Genomic DNA, 22,958 nt, shown 5'->3' with positions numbered 1-22,958 from the left:
ACAGGATTTAGCCAATAAAATTGTTTTACTTTAGAACAAAGTACTCATAGTATAGCTGGTACTCTTTTAATTAATACAGCATAGTCAAAAAAAAACCAATGCCACATTTTTAGGGCACAGGTACATTGCCTAATTTAAACTGTTAAAAATTAGTGCATATTTGCCCTGAATCCACGGACATTTCATCAAAAAGCTATAGATCTTAAAGCAGTTAATAATGTCAAGTGGCTATTTCAACGTTCCATTTGGTCAATCAGTAAATAATCATACTAAGCAGATAAAAGAGGAGACAAAGTAGAGAGTCAAAGTAAAAAGAAGAGTACAAATATTTAATAATAAAACCAAAATGACATGAACAATAGACAATTCAACTATAATACTAAAATGAACTCTGCAATAAGATACACAAACTGCACAGTAATTTTAGTAGCAGAATACCCAGGAAAGTAGAGTAATAGGTAAGAATTAATACTGACATGTTAGCACAACCACCAATTTGAGTACGTTTTTCCAAGAGAATAATAATTTTACATTTGCTATATCTCCTGATATTATGCTACAACTACCAGAAAGATATCTCAGCAGAGGGAGATATAAAGAATTGTACGGATTGAGATGGACTCAGTTTTTAAAACCGTTATGTGAATGCACAAATTACTGTTTTGGTCTTCTGGGTTGCCTAAAAACACAGTCAGAAAGCACTCCTTATTTAATTTCAAAAAACAGGTTTAATTAAATTAAATAAGCCTATTGCCCCAAAACAAAGCATTAACTCTCCCTCCCCCAAACCTTAAGTTTAGTTCATTTTGAAACATAAAAGGAGAATGCCTAACACAGAAACCAAAGACAGATTATAGAAATGTTGCCACATCACACGCATTTTATAACGATCTCTCTAAAAGGGACCACTGTCATCTGTTCTTTTACTTTGTGATAAAGGATACTCTAAAAAATCAGAATACTTCTTCCCACCGATCCTAGCTTACTGAATTTACTAGGGCAAAGGCATCTACTAAATAAAAGAAGTAAAGATTTTTCTTTGGTTTACTTAGGCATGATGATTTTAAAAGACTCAAACCTTTGCTGAAGACTCCTTGAGATCGATGAGACTGTCCTGTAGAAAATGAATGGAGATGACAGGTGAGCTGGCATAGTTCTCAGAACCCAGAGGAACTTTGGGAAGTATGGCTGTAACCTGGAAATAAACCAGCTACTTCTTGTGAGGATAAATTCCGTGATATCATTATCAATATGAGTATCAACAATAAAAATAAAAACAAAACCATATAATGGAATTGTAATGTTAAAAAAACTAAATTAATTGTACTCAATGTAAGAAACAAAAATTATCTTCTTTCTGATCGAAAGTTAAAAATAAATGTCAATGCCACATTTTCCACATCTCTGTACTTAAGCTGTAAGTAATTTAAGAGGCTTAAGAAAGCAAAACATTTTTCTCCACAAAAAGTTTAGAACAGTGGAAGTCATTGTGGAAGAACAACATTGACTCAGGTTTTCATAGTTTTTCTTTAATTGAACATTTTAATTTTTACTTATAACTCTAATATAAACGCACACATTTTTGTTCTCATTGGAAAACTATGGCACTATATTACAAGAAAAAATATATATATTCTATGAGAGTAATCTCTTTTTTTGCAAAATGCCTATGGTGAATTTCATACCTCAAACAAGAAAAAAAAAAGCACAAAAAAGGAAAGAAAGAAAAAAGAAAAAGAAATCAATTAAGGTATTCCACCACAGTGCTCTTGATGAAGAATTAATAACTTACAGTTTTAAAAGTTCAACGTACTGCAAATTCAAAGATTCCATGAAATTAGATGACTTTAGAATTAAAATTAAATATGGAGCAAGGAATGGCTACCCTGAGTCTTCAAGAAGGCTACACCCACGATTTTGTGCTGCAGTTGAATGCCTGGGATTTCTCTTTGCTGGGTGGTAGGATTGGATGCCACATCCGCTTTTATCGTAACGGAAGGTTCAACTTGTTGGGAACCCAATGGGTATAAACAAACCTCCAAGGGAAGATACAACAGAAGCTGCATGCTCACTGAATATACACAACTACAGGAGAACTGATCACCAAGGAGACTTTAAAATGGAACGCCTTTCAAGACTCCTTCTTAGAAGGCACATCAGGTATGATGCTCATCAAGAAGCTTGATGAATTCAGAGGTATCTTGTTTAATCCTGTATCATCCAGGAAGTCTTCAGTACTATATATTCTTCAATATTTATTCCGAAAAATAGCTTCATTCTGCTGAAAATATTCTTTTGCTTGTAGCTACCATTGCACTCCAAAAAAAGACTGCTTAAAGCAGTGAGGCACTTCTGGGTAAAATTTCTCTTGTACTTTGAAACATTATAAAATTAGTGCTAGGTCCTTGAAGTTTTAACATTTTTTATAATAAAAATACTCAATAGGAAAAATATCAGTCCACCAATACAGAAAAAATTCATTTTCTAATGCAATATAAAACCTCCAGTGGCTTCAGTGAATACTTGGCACAAGACTTGAAGGAAGTCAGGACACTGGTATTCCAAACAGGTGAGCCTAATATAGACGCTGCCTTCCTCAGGCTATACTAACCTTTACTGCGGAGGAATGTGATGGAGAAGGATGGGTATCAATTTTGCGGCGCTTCTGTTCTGTTCGGACAAAAGGAAATAAGTCAGAATACCAGTCTTTCCAAACACTTTAAAACGAACATCTTTTAAGATCAAGTATTCAGTGAGCATTTTTAAAGATCAAGAACACTTGATCTTAAAAAACCTAAAAATCTCTAGAAAACTTACCAAAACAAGGAGACAACAAACAACTATACATTAAAACAACAAAAAGTAAACAAATATAAAGAAAAGTACACTTGCCCCTTTCAGGCTCTGCAATATCTGATCGGGGAACAGGTGACTTCAAGGACCCAGAAACTGGTGGTTTTTCTCCTCCTTTAACATTTTCCTTTGATTTCATTTCCTTTGCTATATCTCTTTCTCTGGATGGCTCCTTCTCTCTTTCCCTTTCTTGAGTTGATTTTGATTCTATGTTGGGAACAGTGGTCTTGAATTTCTCATCTTTAGCTTTTTCTTCCTTCTTGAATTTTTCTTTCTCTTTGTCAGACTTAGGTGTTCTTTCCTTGGTCTCTCTTGCTTTTTCATCTTTATTTGGCCGCTCTTCCTTTGGTTTTTCTTTACTATCTTTACCAAGTACCCTGGCCTCTGGAGTAGTAGCTGGAGTCTTTTCTTTTTTCTCTTTTTCTTTCTCTTTCCCTTTTTCTTTGTCATTTTCTTTAACAGCTTTGCTGCTTAAGAATAAAAGCATCGGATTTTAAGACAAATAATCACAAAATATATTCCATATTTAAATCATAAATGGCTTCTTACTAACTTTCAAAAACTCTAAAGCTTATGGGAGCTCTCTGAAAGCTAAAGGTCAACTTTAAGACAAGTAAAATGGAAATATTTCTTTATACAATATATGATAAATTTATAAATAGATGAAAAGAATGATTTTTTTTGTAAACCTTCATAAACTTTCAAGATAACAAGATAATGGTAACAACCAAACCTCTATCCCACAAACCAACTAAGAGTGGTACTACCAGGAAATGGGTTGCTGAGCTGGATGGACCACTACTCTAAATTAGTATAAGCTTTTTTTTTTTAATGTTAACTAGCCTTATTCAGATTGCCCATAGCAATCACTCAAACCTAAAATGTTTTCTTAACTTTACCACCTACATTCCCCTGAATTTACCAGCAGGGAACACAAGGCTATTAAACAAAACATAATTATATAATTATGTAATTATATAAAACATAATTAGGATGGTAGTAAAAGAACACTATCAAAATAGGGTATATATGAAATTTCAAAGTCCAACATAAATGACATCCTTACTGCTGAACTACCATCCCCCTTCCATTCATGGCTAATGAGACCCATTATATAAAAATTAAAAACACATATGACACAATGTTCCTAACCTGTTAGAGCTACTATTTCCATTGCTTGAATTCCCTTTAGGTGTGGTACTAGACGCTTTATTAACAGCTTTCACACCACACTGAGATCTCTCTCTTGATTTATCTGAAACAAAAGTAAGGTTTTTTTTAAACAAGCTCCTAAACACAAATAAACTACAAATTCATAGCAAAATGATTAAAGGATAATTGGAAAGAATCCTCAGGTTGATTACTTTAGTTACATACTCCTACCCAGGGAATAAAAAAGTAATACAAGGCCAGGATTGTACTTGTGTGATACAAAACATTTCAATGTATTATTTATAAATGTATACAAATAAGCATACCAGTCTCCTCAGTACTGCTTTCATCCGATTTAGATGCACTTCCAGTGGATGATGAAGAAGGCCCACCACCAGGCCCATTTTGTACACTGGCAACAGCATTCCTTGGAGGCGGGTCTTTGTGATGAAATTCATTTTCAGGTATCATGTATGACTTTCTACTTTTCAACTGCCCAGAGTAGCTGAAAGTCGCACAAAGTGTTTAAATATACAAAAACAAACCAAAAAGCACAAACATGGGATTTACAAGAATAAAATTAGCAAGTCATTTACTCTCTACTTTGCTTCACAGAATAAGAAATATTAATTTCCAGTAACTTCCTAAAGGTCTTTACAGACAGCACCAGATACTTCCTTAAAAATAAAATTTGCAAACTAAACTAATTCTTCAACATAGTTTTTGTCTTTTTTTTTCTCTTGGAGAGACCTAAAAACTCAACTATAATGATAAAATTACATGCCCTAACATTCAAAACATATTCTACGTGGCTTTTAAAACTATCATCCAGTATAGACCGGAAGTTGATCATCAGAAGCCGACAACTCTCACCAGCCTGTGGGAACATGATCGCATTATCTCCCATAATCTCCTCAAGTAAGGCAGAAGATAAACTTCAACACTGTAAAACATTTTAAAGTCTTCAGAATCCTTCTGTAATCTAGTGTCATAAATTACATTAAAGTATAATTTTGTTACCCCATAGCCAATGCATAAAGATCTGGCCTCTTCTCTTTTTCTTCTTGGCAGATTTTATGTACTCTTCTTTCCAAAGCCTGACCCAGATTCAAAACTTTTGGGTACCAAGGAAGTATTTTTGTTAGCACAATCAAGATATTCCTGATGTGAGTATATTCGCCTGTTTCAAGGCAATGTACAGATGCCTAAAATAAACATTTTAAGATCCATTATTATAAATAAAAAAAGGAGGAGAAAAAAATTACCTTTGAAAATTCTATTTTGTTTACCTTGGTTAGTTTGTAATGCCACTTATGTACAACATGTCGGAAATTTTCATAATCTAACTGATCAGCTTTATTTCCACCATCAAATCCAGTTGCTCGTAATATGGTAAGGAATCCTGGATAGTTTCCACATTCCTAAGAAAAAAGCATTTGTCACTTTTAAAGATCGATTTATGTCCTACAAAATAGCAGAAGCTGAAACTTAAGGAGACTAGATTGATGATTCCAAGTAAAAACATGTGTATGTATTTGGATTCAGAATGGTAACTTTCTCTTTTTTATTTGGGGCTGAGATCGAACCCCGGGCCTCGTGCATGCCAGGCAAGCACTCTACCACTGAGCTACATCCCAGCCCCTCAGAACGGTAACTTTCACAGAATGGTTCAGCTTATTCAATGATACTAGTTTGGAATGTCACACAGAAATAGAATTAAAAGTACACTACTTCTAAATAATGCATTAATTCTACTTTTAAATACCATTTTACAACTGATACTTAGCTTCTCTTTTAAAACTGATTTAGAGATTTCTAGATATGGTCATTATATACATGGATAAAAATTAAGGGTATTTATTACACATACCTTTTCATATGTGGCTCTATCACTATGCCACCTGGTTACAGTCTCTAACATGCAGCAAAGGAATCTTCCATATCGACTAGCTTCATTTTCAGTACAACTTGCAACTGTATAAATTATGTCAGAGAAAACCTAGAGGAAAAAAGAAGTTTGGAAAAAAAAAAAACCAAGGTCAAAACCAGTTGAAAATATCAAAAGGCTGTATTATAGAAAATCATAATAAGCAGGTAAGTTTAGTGAAAACATTTTTTCTCATTTTATATTCACACTTGCAGAGACTTGGAGATTCTGGCTTTTGTAGAGAAATAACACATTCATAAAGCAACTAAAATAGAACTTTTATAAAGAAAGCTAACTTATAATGACAGAAGAAAAAAACTATTATTATTACCAAATAATATCTTCTTAAAGACTTAGTCATACATGACTGGGATTGAGGGGACAATAAGCAAAGGCAAAGCTGATAGAAATTAGAAATAGGCAGCTGACATGCTACGACATACATTACATTTCTAAACCAGAAAATATAGTAATTTAAGAAAAAAGCCAGATGCAAAATCAGTGAATATGACCACACTGAAAAGCTTCCCTGCTTTTATGTATGTGCAAAGATGTAAAGTTTTCGTTGTGTGTGTGTGTTTTTTTGGGGGGTGGTGGGGGGAGGTCTGTTTTAAGGGATGAAGTTTGAAGAAGAGTACTACCTATGGTGACATAACATGTGAACTCAAATGCTGTGTTAATAGCTTAACCTTGAGTGTTTATTGTATTATCAGGCACTATTCAAATATTTTTATGCCTGGTGACTCATTTAATCCTCACAACAATCTCACAAAGCAGGTCCCATTTTGCAGGTAAGAAAACTGAGGCACAGAGAAGTTAAATAACTTGCCAAAGATCATAGCTAGAAAGCAGTAGAGCTAAGATTCAAGTTCAGGCACTTGGCTCTTGAGTTCATGCTTTCAACCACACACACAATACCTCTATAGATTAGAAGTCTACCTATCTTTGTGTGAGACTTTTTGTTAAAGGTTGCAATAAAAAGAACTTACTCGATCATAGCAAAGAAGTGTGGAAAAATTTGGAGTTTTCTGTTGATGTACCAATTCAACAAAACGAGCACAGTAAACAGCATCAATTGCTGAAAAAATACATCGAGGAAATATACACAGCTGTAGAAATTTTGTGATGGTCTCATTTTTGGTAGATTCTAAAAATAAGGGAAGAATATATTAAGTGGTAAACTTCTTCCTCAAGTGCCTCAAGGCCACTAAACATGACAACATATTAACTGTAGTGTAGAGAATGCTGTAAAACCACAAACTATTTATAGTTTGCAACCAAAAGGTCAGGCCTGGGATAAGACTATCAATTTTACTCTGTGGGCATTTTCCTATCTACAATTTCCCCCAGAAATATGATTTTATACAGAAAAACTGAATGATAAGCTGCCACTATTATAGTTAGAACTTAATTAATTTTGTCAGCAAACTACATCATCACTTCCTTCAGTGAACATGTGAAGTTGATTCTGCATTAATGAATAACCAAGAGTGGGATAGTGAACAGAGTTGAAATACAAACACAGTATACTTCAACAACTCCAAAGTTACAAAGGTTTTGCTTTTGCAATTTAGCAGCAGGAATGTAACAATTCCAACAACTTACTTGCTAAAAGCCAGTTGTCCTTTTCCAATTTCAGTCTCTGTAGAACCCTCTGTACATGTTCCATCTGCTTCTTTTCTTCTTCAAGAAGCTTGTCTTGAAGGGCAGTACAACGCTCCTTCTCTTTTTTCTTTTTATTTGGAGGCTACAAAGTAGAAATTACTTTTCTAACTATATGCACATTAACTCACTTCTTATAATTAAATTTTTAGAAAGATAAATACTGGTACTTTAATTATTTCAACATGGATATATAGTAGGTCCACCAGGATGTGCTGCTTTTGCCTCCATGCTACACATCCAAAGTAGTGTCATAGTGCCTTCATATACCATCTTCCTAACCATGGTACTATCTATCTGAGCCATGCATGAAGTCATATTTGATTGGTCCTTCTCCTTCATTCATCCCACTTGTTTACAAGTCTTATGTATTCCTACTGTCTCTACCACAATCTATGCTCTCAGTACCTCACAGGAAATTACCCAACAAAGCCACCTAGCTTATCTCTAGCATAATGTTAGTCTCTTCCCTTATCAAAAGCATCCTTTGTATCGATCTTACTCTAGAGATGACCCACTTTCAGTCTGTTGAAAGTGTACTCCTTTCCTAGTAAACTTTTCCATCACTTTTACTTAAAAAAATCTCTCGTACTAATATTATAAACAACCTTTTTAAAGTATCACTTTTTTACCATTATTAATTCCCTGGATGCTATCTAAATGAGCTCTCAATGTTATCAAATCTACTTTTCTACTGGATTTTCAGTGCCCTACACAATCTGGTACTATCCTAACTATTCAATTTATCTCTAAGCCCAGTAAAAGTGGTCTTCTTAAACTCCATACTAGGCCTTGACTTCTCTGGAACTCTAAAGTAGCTTCCTTATTGCCTCCATATTTTCACACCTCATCTACTTCAAGGCCTGCCCAGCTCTAGCCTCAACTCTTCAAGAACATTTTCTAAAGGGGTCCCCTTTTGGGAACTCCTACTGTCCTAATAATTGTAGTCACACAGAACAATTTAAGCTACCAGCATAGTCTTCAGTAGAAAAGTAAATTCAGATGTTTTTGCTTAGTCATAATTTCCATCTGTTCACCAAGTCCCTGCCCAACCCATTAAGGAGTTACCATTAAACTCACTTAAAATATTATACAGCAACAAAATCAAAGATCAAGGATCTTAAGCTAAAATAATTACAAAGAATGGACACACTGAATTAATAATTACTTGAGCTGCTAGAAAAACCTACCATTTCCTGATTGTCATCAATTGCTTTCATCTGAACTTTAAGTTTATTGACTTCTCGTTCATAGCTGGTATGTGGAACTGCAAGGTCATACATTGTCAATGACCAGAATGTGGCATAGAATTGAGGACTGATGTCATCCCAGACTTTGGAAACGTGTATGGAGACCACTGCTTCATGGACAGGAGCCATCACCATCTCACATGATGTAATGTACTTATGAACTTTATGCTGCTGTTTACTTCCCTTCTCTGATTTTTTAAGTTCATCATACTTTGACTGGAGAGTAAAAAAAAGTACAAATGCATATATACTTATATACATACATATACAACCCAATTTATAGCTTTAATTTTCATGCTATAAAACCTATATTCCCAGCCAGGTGTGCTCTTTCACATCTGTAATCCCAGCTACTCAGGAGGAGCAGGCAGAAGAATCTCGAGTTTTGAGGTCAGCTTGGGCAAATTTTACCAAGGCCCTATTTCAAAATAAAGTTAAAAAAAAAATGGGCTGGGGACACAGCGTAAGTGGCCCTTGGTTCAATTCCGAGTACATTCCCTCTAAAAGAAAGGACTTTTCTGTGGGGGATGTGGTACTGGAATTTAAACTCAGGACTTCACGCTTGCTCTGCCACTTGAGCCACTTCACCAGCCCCAGTATATTTCCTTTGAAAGAATCAAGACAACCATCTCAAAAACCGTCATGGGAATTCCAGTTTCTTACCAAACATTTAAGATAAATCACCAAACATTTAAGATAAATCACCTCTAACTCTCCCAATCTTTAGTTTCATGTCCTGACTAGTTTTTCAGATTATTATCCAATCTGATGCATTAAGTATGAATGAATAGAGCATGTAGGCCCCGTCCATTCTCCCGATTCTACTCCCTCTTATTGCTGTATTAAGAAAGTGAACATGTAGAACTTCAGTTCTGCTTTTGAGATATTCAACAGAACCAAGCAGAGAGCCTTAACATTATTAATGATGTGGCATGGAGATAGCAATTGCTAACCAGGACAGAAGTACATGTAGTACCTACCAGGTGTTATAATTTGTCAATTAATAAGCAGGATCATCCATCACTAAGAAAGGTTATAAGAAAGTTACTGTGAAACTCCTGAGTCAGTGACCAAATGTCCAGGTTTGCGCAAGATTTAGAATTTTTCCAGGATCCAAGACTAGTGCTAAAACTGAAAAAGTCCTGGGGAAACTGGGACTGGCCGGTTAGTCTTCTGCTAATCCAAATAAATTTTTCTGTAAGTACCCTGTGGTACACTGAAATTTAAAGTGGGTGAGAATTGATGCTACAAGCTTCTTTCTCCTAACTTGGGAGAAAGTCAGAGGAAGGTCACACCTCTTAATTATATGAGAAAAAACTCTGTTTAGTACAATGAGATCGACTGCATATTAATTCATAGTCATGTGCCAAATATAGAAAAGAAAATTAATACAATATAGAACTACTGCTACTATCTCATGTCCTTCAGTCTCTTTAGGATAAAAGAATTCTCAGCAAGAAAATTTTGCTTAGGTTAGTCATCATCCTGAAAGCAAATATAAGAGAAGTCCTTAACTAGATGCTACTTTATGTTAGAAAATTACTTAAATCATTCAATTTGTGTTAAACATTAACCTAAAAGCAGATGGTCAGAGGTCAAAGGTGTTGCCCCAGTTCTGCACTGACATACAAGAATCTATGCTCTTTACAGTCCAGCTCCCTTCCTTCTTGACTGCTGCATTTCTCCCAAGCTCATTGTTTGTTACAGATGGTATCTTAAGCAAGACCCAGTAGTGTTACAATTATTCTAGAAGTAGAAGATTTATTTCCGTTATTCCCAAGTTAGAGAATATGCTAATAACTACTGAGACTATAAAAGTGACAAAGCAACAAACCATTAGTTATGAGAGAGTAAGTCCCAATTACATCCAAGAACCCTGGAAGACTAGCAAATGGAGTAACATTGTTTGCTGATTTATGAAGTACATCTTGCTGAAGGTAACTAATATGAATATAAGTGAGCAAAAGGACATCTGCTAAGAATCTAACAATACACGTGAAAAAACAGAGCCGAAACTACCTGTATCTGACAGCCTACCTATCTAATTAGAGAAATATCTAGAATATGAGCTGCAGGAGATAAAGCCTCTCTTTCAGACTGATGTCTCAAAATGGGTCAAAATTAAGTTATAAATATGAGAAGATTATATGATAGCTCCTATCTCCCAAGTTCTCTGGTTCTGAATCTATGGCATTTACTGCTAAGCATCCTCCTGATCTCTAGTTAGAAAAACAAGTTTGATCAGAAAAGATGGTTATACTTCATATTTACCAAAATGCCTAGCTCTCTAACATTAGTTCATTAACACTTCCAAGTTCATACCTTCAGTCAAATGGAGACTCATAAACAGTTTTCTACATTTCAAGTTACATGGGGAGCTAGATATTTTAAATAGAACTGACAGCAAGTTATTGTTCTGCTTCTAATTGTTGTTCAAAAGCTCTTGTTGGCCCAAGAATCTGAGCAGGGTTTGGTGCCTAAGGGGATCTAGGAGTCCATTAATACTCATACACTTCCCCTCTCTAATAAAAGGCCCTTCAAGAGAGGATTTCACCTAAGAAGCAAAAGCCAAGTAACCCCAGTGCAGCTTGGATGCCTATCCAGTACACCCCAGGCTGCTTAAAGAACTACCTTTCCAGAGGAGAATGTAGCCTATATATAACATATTTATCCATGACTGGGCTACAAAGGCACCTCCATACACTTCTCTGCTTGCTTCCTCAACCCTGAGAACAGAATGCCATTTCTTGCACGAAGTTTTGTGTATCTTAAAACACAAAGAAACAATATTTTACACAGGCTAGAAAAAAGTGGTTATAGGTATGAATGACCTACACTATTTTCTTACTGGGAATAGTTCAGTCAACCAAGTGTTCCCATTTGCTAGGGTTCATTGCTACTGACTCCTATATTCACTTCTCAGTATAATACAGGGCAAGCAGGACTTAGTGAGATGAAGCAATTCTTCCACGTCAGTCTTTCAAGAAATCAGGTCCCCTGATGGATTCTCTGCTGAATTCTATCAGACCTTTAAAGAAGAACTGATATCAACCCTCCTTAAACTGTTCCACGAAATCGAAAGGGAAGGAAAACTGCCAAACACATTTTATGAAGCCAGTATTACACTTATCCCAAAACCAGGCAAAGACACCTCCAAAAAGGAGAACTATAGGCCAATCTCCTTATTGAACATTGACGCAAAAATCCTCAACAAAATAATGGCAAACAGAATTCAACAACACATCAAAAAGATTATTCACCACGACCAAGTAGGCTTCATCCCAGGGATGCAGGGGTGGTACAACATATGAAAATCAATAAACGTAATAAACCACATTAACAGAAGCAAAGACAAAAACCACTTGATCATCTCAATAGATGTAGACAAAGCCTTTGATAAGATCCAACATCATTTCATGATAAAAGCTCTAAGAAAACTAGGAATAGAAGGAAAGTACCTCAACATTATAAAAGCTATATATGACAAACCTACAGCCAGCATTATACTTAATGGAGAAAAACTGAAATCATTCCCTCTAAAATCAGGAACCAGACAAGGATGCCCACTATCTCCACTCCTATTCAACATAGTACTGGAATTCCTAGCCAGAGCAATTAGGCAAGAAGAAGGAATAAAGGAATACAAATAGGTAAAGAAACTGCCAAAATATCCCTATTTGCAGACGACATGATCCTATACCTTAAAGACCCAAAAAACTCTACTCAGAAGCTTCTAGACATCACCAATAGCTATAGCAAGGTAGCAGGATATAAAATCAACATAGAAAAATCATTAGCATTTCTATACACTAACAATGAGCAAACGGAAAAAGAATGTATGAAAACAATTCCATTTACAATAGCCTCAAAAAAATCAAATACCTAGGTGTAAACCTAACAAAAGATGTGAAAGACCTCTATAAGGAAAACTATACACTTCTGAAGAAAGAGATTGAGGAAGACTATAGAAAGTGGAGAGATCTCCCATGCTCATGGATTGGTAGAATCAACATAGTAAAAATGTCGATACTCCCAAAAGTAATCTACATGTTTAATGCAATTCCCATCAAAATTCCAATGACATTCATTAAAGAGATTGAAAAATCTACTGTTAAATTTATATGGAAACACAAGAGGCCACGAATAGCCAAGGCAATACTCAGTCAAAAGAACAATGCAGGAGGTATCACAATACCTGACTTCAAACTATATTACAAAGCAATAACAATAAAAACAGCATGGTACTGGCACAAAAACAGACATAAGACCAGTGGAACAGAATAGAGGACCCAGATATGAAGCCACACAACTATAACCAACTTGTCTTTGACAAAGGAGCTAAAAATATACAATGGAGAAATAGCAGCCTCTTCAACAAAAACTGCTGGGAAAACTGGTTAGCAGTCTGCAAAAAACTGAAACTAGATCCATGTATGTCACCCTATACCAATATTAACTCAAAATGGATCAAGGATCTTAATATCAGACCACAAACTCTAAAGTTGATACAGGAAAGAGTAGGAACTACTCTGGAGTTAGTAGGTATAGGTAAGAACTTTCTCAATGAAACCCCAGCAGCACAGCAGCTAAGAGATAGCATAGATAAATGAGATCTCATAAAGCTAAAAAGCTTCTGTTCATCAAAAGAAATGGTCTCTAAACTGAAGAGAACACCCACAGAGTGGGAGAAAATATTTGCCAACTATACATCAGACAAAGGACTGATAACCAGAATATATAGGGAACTTAAAAAACTAAATTCTCCCAAAACTAATGAACCAATAAAGAAATGGGCACGTGAACTAAACAGAACTTTCTCAAAAGAAGAAATTCAAATGGCCAAAAAACACATGAAAAAATGCTCACCATCTCTAGCAATAAAGGAAATGCAAATCAAAACCACACTAAGATTCCACCTCACCCCTGTTAGAATAGCCATCATCAGCAACACCACCACCAACAGGAACCCTCTTACAGTGTTGGTGGGAATGTAAACTAGTACAACCACTCTGGAAAAAAATTTGGAGGCTACTTAAAAAGCTAAACATTGATCTACCATTTGATCCAGCAATACCACTCTTGGGCATATACCCAAAAGACTGTGACACAGGTTACTCCAGAGGCACCTGCACACCCATGTTTATTGCGGCACTATTCACAATAGCCAAGTTATGGAAACAGCCAAGACGCCCCACCACTGACGAATGGATTAAGAAAATGTGGTATCTATACACAATGGAATTTTATGCAGCCATGAAGAAGAACGAAATGTTATCATTCGCTGGTAAATGGATGGAATTGGAGAACATCATTCTGAGTGAGGTTAGCCTGGCCCAAAAGACCAAAAATCGTATGTTCTCCCTCATATGTGGACATTAGATCAAGGGCAAACACAACAAGGGGATTGGACTTTGAGCACATGATAAAAGCTTTAGCACACAAGGGAGGGGTAAGGATAGGTAAGACACCTAAAAAATTAGCTAGCATTTGTTGCCCTTAACGCAGAGAAACTAAAGCAGATACCTTAAAAGCAACTGAGGCCAATAGGAAAAGGGGACCAGGAACTAGAGAAAAGGTTAGATCAAAAAGAATTAACCTAGAAGGTAACACCCACGCACAGGAAATCAATGTGAGTCAATGCCCTGTATAGCTATCCTTATCTCAACCAGCAAAAACCCTTGTTCCTTCCTATTATTGCTTATACTCTCTCTACAACAAAATTAGAAATAAGGGCAAAATAGTTTCTGCTGGGTATTGAGGGGGTGGGGGGAAGAGGGAGGGGGCGGAATGGGTGGCAAGGGAGGGGGTGAGGGCAGGGGGAGAAATGACCCAAGCGTTGTATGCACATATGAATAATAAAAGAAAAAAAAAAGAAATCAGGTCCCTTGTTTCTATAGCTGAGACTGATTTATCATGGAGTAGGGCAACAACACAAGACATAAATATACAAAGACAGCATGTAACCTCTGGACTGCAACATTCTACAAGGGGAAAAGAAGCCTAATTTCTTATCCCTTATCTGTACTTCCCCTAAGAGTATATAAGACAGGAACTGCTACAAATAGTTAATGAAGTGGTAATTAAATCAAGTATCAGTTAGCTGTTAGAGGGATGTGGGAAACTATAGCAGGTAATACATGAACAGTGGATAGTTGATTATATGATTAACTGCAACTCAAATTTCCCAGTACCTTTTTTGTATGCCTTTACTACATAGCTCTGTTTGCCTATCTGGAACAAAGAAAGGATCTTAGTGTAAGAGAAAATATGAAGACCTTTCCCAAAACCTAAAGTAGAAGCCCTGTATAACACCAACTTATAAGTAACAAATAAACCTAACATCCAGCATCCTAAGAAAAAGGAATATATACTGGGCTCCAGGAGTTGCCCATGGCCCTGAAGAGAAAGACAAAGTAAGTTTCCATTAGAGGTCATTGCTTTGCAGGAAACAATTCAGGTGGCAGACGAGGAAGTGCTATCTCCTCTCCTCCTACTTGAATTTCAATACAATCACTACTGGTATGCTATGCTTGGGAAGTTTCCAGTTTACTTTTGAGCAGACTGTTTGTAATGGTTTCATTTAGGTAGAGATAAAACAAGAACCATAAATACATCCTTCCTAAAAGTTACATAACAGAGAAAACAAGAATTTTTAGGGGTTTGCAGGGTTATTAACTCTGTATTTCTAAACACTGTTACTAATAACAGACAACCAGGACTCTCTATAGCCAACAGGTTTGTTCCACTGAGTACCATACCTTAATTCACAAGCACCAGAATCACCTAGTGCTTGTTAACAAACACAAATAGAAACAAAACAAAAAAGCCTTACTGAGTTCAAACCCCAGTACCACAAAAAAAAAAAAAAAAAAAAAAGCCAAGAAATTCCCAGGCACTCTTTATGTTTCTGAAAGAGAATGCCGAGCCAGAGGATTCTGAGTTTTTAAGATGCCTCCTTGGTAGGTATGAGGATAGGTAAGACACCCAAAAAACTAGATAACATTTGTTGCCCTCAATGCAGAGAAACTGATGCAGATACTTTAAAGCGACAGAGGCCAATAGGAGAAGGGAACCAGGAACTACAGAAAAGGTTAGTTCGAGAAGAATTAATTTAGAAGGTAACACACATGCACAGGAAAGCAATGCAAGTCAACTCCCTGTATAGCTATCCTTATCTCAATTAGCAAAAACCCTTGGTCCTTCCTATTATTGCTTATACTCTCTCTTCAACAAAATTAGAGATAAGGGTAAAACAGTTTCTGCCTGGTAGCTATCCTTATCTCAATTAGCAAAAACCCTTGGTCCTTCCTATTGTTGCTTATACTCTCTCTTCAACAAAATTAGAGATAAGGGTAAAACAGTTTCTGCCTGGTAGCGAGGGGGTGGGGGGGAGAGGAAGGGGGCGGGGGGGGGAGGGGGAAGGTGAAGAGGGGAGAAATGACCCAAACATTGTATGCATATATGAATAAAATAAAAAATAATAAAAAAATTAAAATAAATTAAAAAAAAAATGCCTCCTTGGTGATTCACATCCACACCAACGTTTGAGAACTACAGTTCTTGAAGATACATAATAAGACATCGACCAAGACAACTGATAGGGCAGTAACAGTAAAACTATATAACTCGCAAGATCTAATTTTAAAAGGGACATCTTCATTGTATATTCCTCAGAGATGAATAATGAACAAAAGAGTAACTCTCCAAAAGACATAATTAATTTCTATGTCAAACTAAGATGCATTTAGAAATAAAACAACCGAGAAATAATTTGGAATCATTCTTGAATGGCAACAAAGACAGTTGTACTTACTGAAATATGGTGTGCATACATTGGCCTAGACAGAAAAAATGCTGCATCATGGGGTGTATGAAACTCATTACAGAGTACATCAATTGAAGGCACTCGCTTTATATAATCTTCTGTGCTTAAATTTGATGCTAAAAATCCACCAAACTGTACCAGGGTATCATGACACTAAATTTTTAAAATAAGACAAAAATACAGATATGTTACCATTTTACAAAACCAATATAAGCAACATTAGCAAAATAAGTAACTTCAACAATATTATGACTAACAATTAAGAATCCAAATTTTATTGTGGTAACAAGAATGGAACTGGAGGACATTATACTCTGTGAGATGAGCCAGGAACAGAAAAACAATTACCACATATTCCCACTTCTATATAGAAGCTTAAAAAAAAAAAAACTTAACTTCACAGAAGTAGAGGGAGGTTGAATCATGAGGACCAAAACGCAGTTACTCAGCAGGAAAGAGTTTTAGTATTGTACAGCACACAGTAGGTGACCAAAGATTACAATGTGTTATATATTATACAAAAAACTAGAAGAGTTTAAAGTTTCCTAAGACAAAGAAATAATAAATGCTTCAGAAAATGGAAATTACCAATTTGATCACTACACATTGCACACATGTAGTAAATTATCACAATGTACCCCACAAATATATACAATTATTAGATATCAGTTTTAAAATTTAAAAACTTAAATCTGATGCTTTATAATAGCCAAATATATATTTTACTACCAGAGAGAGAGAGAAAGGCACAAAGTGGGCATGGTGGCAAATGCCTATAATTCTAGAGGCTGAGGCAGGAGAATCACAAGTTCAAGGCCAGTCTAGGCTACACAGTGATATTTTGCCTCAAAAAAAAAGAAAAAGTAAAGGAATCAAAATGTAACAACTAGAAAGGAGATTAGACACTAACTACAAACTTAACTGTATAATCATATTAAAGCAAAAGCCCTGATAGGCTGACTAATCCAGTGCATTATTAGCAAATTAGTTCTCTTTAGTTCCAAAATATTTACCTAAAATTACATCATATGTATAGGAAAAGACAAGTCAACTCCTTTGCCATTTAAAGATGAAGCCTTATATATATAGAATAAAATCATAAATATTAAGCATTAATACCTACAATTAGTCATTAAATGTGTTTAAATATCACCGACCATATTACAAAGAAAAAAAGAGATAGCATCTACTCTGTTGTGATTGAAATACAGATTTCCAGAGATCAGGAAAGACAAGATAGCAAAAAACAACTTGAAGTTGAAGGGATTTAAAAATGGAATGTCTAACAGAAAACCTTATACATAACATCTCCTAAAGCAGTCTCTTAAATACCATAATTGCACAGAAATAGAGGCCCTATTTCCAGAATGTCTATTTGACGTTAGAGCTGTTTCACATTCATATGGTATGCAAAAATGACATTTTTCAAATTATATCACATTCTCTACTTTCCTTGATCAGGATTAAAAACTACATCAACAGAAAAGCCACTTTAACTTACTTGGTCATACAGCTTTCCCACAAGTTTCAAATGTTTCTCCCCACCTTCCTGAAAAACTACCCCATTCCTCTGCTGTGCCATAAGCAAACAGAGAGGAAGAGCAAGGTCATGATCCAATAGTGCATCCTTTAGTCTCTGAGAGGATTTTTTTGTGTTTCTGATCTGGCCAAAATAGCCACCCTGCAAAGAGAAGACACAAATTTACTGGTATACAGTATGCAGCCCATGCCATCTAATTTGAAAACGACACAGAAGTTAAGCTGTGATTTTTAAAATAAAACATTCCTATATCCCTTCTTCACAACTTCATTTTAACAACATTATTATTAATAATACTCTTGCTTAAAGATAACTGTCAATTGTGCTTAAATGTCTGCATATTTTCCATTTATCCTGCTGTAGGCCCTTACAAAGGATTATTCTTTATTCAATGTAGAAGAGGTTTAATAGCATAACTATGTTAAGGTTTACACTAGGAAGGATAAAAGGACCACAGAAGATTTAGTATTTCTTTTCGGTATAGATATATGACTTACTGTCTTTTGTTCCTTCAGATTCTTTTTCAAAGGGCACAATAATAGGGAGTAGCTCAAGTGGTAAAAGAACCTGCCTAGCCTGAGACCCTGAGTTCAAACCTAAGTGCCACCGAAAATTTTAAAAAGGGTGTAATAACTAGTATATTTCAATTTTTAAAAAGGGAAGTGTCTTATGAATTTAACATTTGGCTTTATATACTTATATACTGTTTGGATTCTTTATTATGACTGTTCATAAATAAGCCCTCTAACCCCTTATCTGCAGCAGATATGTTCTAAGATCCACAGCAGATACTTGAAACTACTGAAAGTACCAAACTCTATACATACTATACTTTTTCTAGACATACATAACTATGATAAAATTTAATATATAAATTAGGTACAGTAAGAGATTAACAGCAACTTATAAAATAGAACAATTATAATAAAAGTTATATGAATGTGGTCATTCTCTCTTGAAATACCTTACTGCACTACACTCACCTTTCTTATGATGATCTGAGATAATACAACATCTATGTGATGACATGAAGGGCACAGGCATTGTAAGGTAGCATTAGGCTACTTAAGTAAGGGTTACTTGAACACAAGTATATTACAGTACAATTGATTTGACAACCAAGACTCCTAAGCCAGATTAGCCAATATGACAACCAAATGGCTACTTAAATGACAAATGGGAGGGTAGCTTACATAGTATGGATCTGCTAGCCAAAGAGATGATTACTGTCCCAAGCCATGTTACACAAAATAGACTTCAAATTAAAACTTATGAATGACTTCTGAATTTTCCCTTTAATGATTTCAAAACATAGTTCACTATGGGTAAGTGAAATCCTATAAAATGGAAAAACAGTACACATTTTAAATTTAAAAATTCAATAAACAAAAATAGCAATTCTTACCTCAGCTTTTAGCTGCTCCCCGCCAGTCATAGCCTCTAGTTGCTCCATTGTCATTTCCTCTGTAATTTCTATTCCTGCCATTTTTTGTACGACTTCTTTCAAAATAAGCAGGTCAAAACTATTTCAAAACAATAAATAAAAAAGAAACTGTAGTTAAAACTTCAAATATAAAAGAATACATTGTAATTAATATACTAACAATCCCTAATTATTTGTACATAAATACCAGGGAAGGGGTTAATAGGATTTTTAAGAAACTGCATTCCTAGGGCTACCCTGAAAAATATTTCATGTTTGTTTATTTCCATTTTAACTTGGAAATAATTTCAAGTTTATAGACAGGATACAAAAATATAGTACAAAGCACACCTCATATACACTAAACCCCAACTTCACGTATTTTTAAGTTTTACTCGTCTGCCTTATCATTCCCATTTTTCTCCCCCTCCCCGCTCACTGTTAATGGTTTGAATAGGAGATGGCCCCCACAGGCTCATCTGTTGAGGGCTTAGTCCCCATCTGGTAGTGCTATTTTTTAAGTTATGGAAACTTAAAAGAGGTGGTGCCTAGCTAGAAGAACTGGGTGACTGGGAAAATCTTGGGAGCTGTATCTTTTCCCTGACCCGTTCCTTCCCCTCTCCCTGCTTCCTGGCTGCCATGAGGTAAGCAGCTCTGCTCAACTATCCCTTCTGCCATGATTTTGCTGTCTCATCACAGACCTAGAAACAATGTAGTCAGAAAACCAAGGGCTAAAACTGAAACCCTAAGTCAAAATATATCTTCCCTCTTTTTAAATTGTTAAAAAAACAAGTACTTTTTAAATTATTTGTCACAGGAACAAGACACAGACCAACATACAAACCGTTAATTTTTAAGCATTTGAGGATAAATTATTTAAAACACAGCCAATTATCCTCCAAAATGCATAAGAATGTATTCCCTTAGATCTATTCTCTTACACAACCATAGCATAATTATCAATTTAATCAATTTAAATTACTCTAATACTTCATCTACCATTCATACTTCATTCTTATCAGCTAACCCCTGATAGCTGATATGTCTTTCTCCTCCTCCAATTCAAAATGGCCAATATCACTTGAGCCACTCTGCCAGTGGCTCAAGTGATAGAGCGCCTGCCTAGCAAGCATGAAGACCTGAGTTCAAATCCCAGTACAGCCAAACACACAAAAAAAAGACTTTTGAAATGACCAACATATGTTTGATGGTAGAGAGTCATCTCTCTAAGCTAAAAATGAATACATCTGTAGAATGGTCACACCCACTTAGAAAACAGAGAGGGTAGGAAGGAAAAATGCAAGGGAAGTGAAGTTCCAAGTTGTGATATTTGAGTTCAAGATATTGTTTGGCCACCCCTAAGCACATTTTAGGAATACATCAACAGACTTGAACTTTTTTTTTAAGAAACAGTCTTGTTATGTAGGCTAGCTAGACCTCACACTCATGATACTCCAACTACAGCCTCCCAGATGTTGGGATTATAGGTGTGCCCCACACTTGATTATGAATTTCAATGGAAATAAGACCTTGTGATCTCTAAAATAAGTTTTCCAAGGATAAAAGCAGACATGTCCAAGATACAAGCAACAGACAAAGAAATAGTTTTCTAATACCTCATCAAATGCTTATTTTCTCAACTTGCCTTGTTTTCCTTTTATACATTTTCCAAATAGGACAGCCCTTATGCAAATTAGTATACTAGACGGTCACAAATATCAAAAAACTGAGTTACAGATTAAAAACTAGCATGTGCCATCCTGGCCTGTAGACAAAAAAGAATAAAATGTACAGGAATAGCTGAGAGATATGATTAGGAACGATATGCTAACAAAATCCTTTGTCTATACATTCTTGAAAACCTTTCATGAACTCAAGTAAGAATCTGTTAAAAATTACTTTAATTGGGGGAGGGGGGAGCAGAAGGGGGGAAAGACGGCCTAAACAATGTATGCACATATGAATAAATGAACAAATAAACCAAAAACTAAAATAAAATTTAAGAAGAATTACTTTAATGCTTTAATTGCTTTTAATGCTTGTTTAGAACACCACATTGTTTTTAAGTTGTGCTTGTTTGCTTTCTGAAAGCTTCTGAAAACAATTTCCAGTTCTCTGACTCTAGTCACTCTGCTGGTGATGAGGTTTAATATACATATTAATTCAAACTCTAAGCCCTGATACTGGCCCACAAGAAAATAAACTTCGGTACTTATAAAGAAGAGCATACTCCAAAAAGTATGTAAGCCTTAAATATCTCTAAAGTTCAAATTCAAAAATTAGTTATGCTTTAAAGATACTATATACCCCCTTAAAATAAACATGTTCCCAAAAGATGCTCAGTGTACAAAAGATCAATTACTATCCAGCAGCATATAATCAACACGGCATATGTTTTGTCATAAGGACATAGAATACAACCCTATATTAATCATTTACACAAAAGTCTAATAGGTGGTAAGAATTAAGTAGAAGTATCTTTTTAATGAGTTACATACATAGTCAAATATTACATTTATCTCTGGAAAAAGTATCTTTTTATGTATTATAATTTCTCTTAATGAGAGAATTCATATATATACAGGTATATACTGTAATCCAGCACTTGGAATGTTGATGGCATTAGGATAATAAGTTTGAGACCAGTCTGCGCTACAATAGTGAGATCTGATCTTAAAAAAAAATTCTATATTCTTTAAGTTAAACTTTTCAGGTTTATTAATATTGTTCCTTGATATTTTGATAATAAAATATAATGTTTTCTTTCTTACTATATTATTGTTATACTGGGGGTACACTGTGATATTTACAAAAGTTCTTATAATATATCATAGTTGAATTTACCCCCTCCCATTGTCTTTCAGGTAATAGCAATCTCAATATTCTAAAATACCAGAAGTACTCTATACTTATCAAATTTCATTTACATATAATTTGTTATGATTACCTTTTGCCTGCCTTGAGTTGATTAGCCACATACTGAAGAAGACCAGCAAGATCAATTGGATATTTACGGAAAACTGCACCACAGAAACTAGCCAGACCTATATGAAGTAAAAACGAGTAAGAATAAAAACAGTTCATAAAACAAAAAACTCACTGTCATTTCTTCAACTAACTCAATTTCTAAAACAAAATTAAGGCAGGAATAATTACATTGCTGATGCCCCCGAGTTTTATAATAGTAATAGCTTGTATTTATTGGGCATACATATGCCAAACACTGTATTATATATTTTACACTGAATTAGCTCATTAATCCTTACATCATCTTAGTTTTCTATAAACCTATTGATGAGGCAAATTCAAAATAGGTATGTCTTGTA

General features: G+C 35.2%; 1 protein-coding gene across 9 annotated transcripts in view; it reads right to left on the bottom strand.

Annotated features, from left to right (window-relative positions):
• Thoc2 (THO complex subunit 2) overlaps nt 1-22,958 on the bottom strand; it is a 115,075-nt gene that overhangs the window by 14,414 nt on the left and 77,703 nt on the right. For 5 of the 9 annotated variants that reach the window (XM_074062910.1, XM_074062913.1, XM_074062912.1 and 2 more), the window contains 15 exons: nt 22,580-22,676; nt 19,615-19,732; nt 18,171-18,350; nt 16,658-16,822; nt 8,785-9,060; nt 7,538-7,679; nt 6,922-7,079; nt 5,876-6,004; nt 5,295-5,426; nt 5,026-5,210; nt 4,332-4,510; nt 4,006-4,108; nt 2,893-3,323; nt 2,612-2,670; nt 1,079-1,210 (listed from right to left, as the gene is read on the bottom strand). In XM_074062910.1, coding sequence (XP_073919011.1) covers nt 1,079-1,210; nt 2,612-2,670; nt 2,893-3,323; nt 4,006-4,108; nt 4,332-4,510; nt 5,026-5,210; nt 5,295-5,426; nt 5,876-6,004; nt 6,922-7,079; nt 7,538-7,679; nt 8,785-9,060; nt 16,658-16,822; nt 18,171-18,350; nt 19,615-19,732; nt 22,580-22,676 — 2,486 coding nt within the window. The remainder of the gene's footprint in view (nt 1-1,078; nt 1,211-2,611; nt 2,671-2,892; nt 3,324-4,005; nt 4,109-4,331; nt 4,511-5,025; nt 5,211-5,294; nt 5,427-5,875; nt 6,005-6,921; nt 7,080-7,537; nt 7,680-8,784; nt 9,061-16,657; nt 16,823-18,170; nt 18,351-19,614; nt 19,733-22,579; nt 22,677-22,958) is intronic. The other 4 variants (XM_074062914.1, XM_074062915.1, XM_074062911.1 and 1 more) reach the window with 4 other exon arrangements.

This window comes from Castor canadensis, chromosome X (assembly GCF_047511655.1).
Source record: "Castor canadensis chromosome X, mCasCan1.hap1v2, whole genome shotgun sequence".
Taxonomy (NCBI): Eukaryota; Metazoa; Chordata; class Mammalia; order Rodentia; family Castoridae; genus Castor; species Castor canadensis.
Note: the sequence above shows the minus strand (reverse complement) of the source record. Positions and strands in the feature narration are given on the sequence as shown.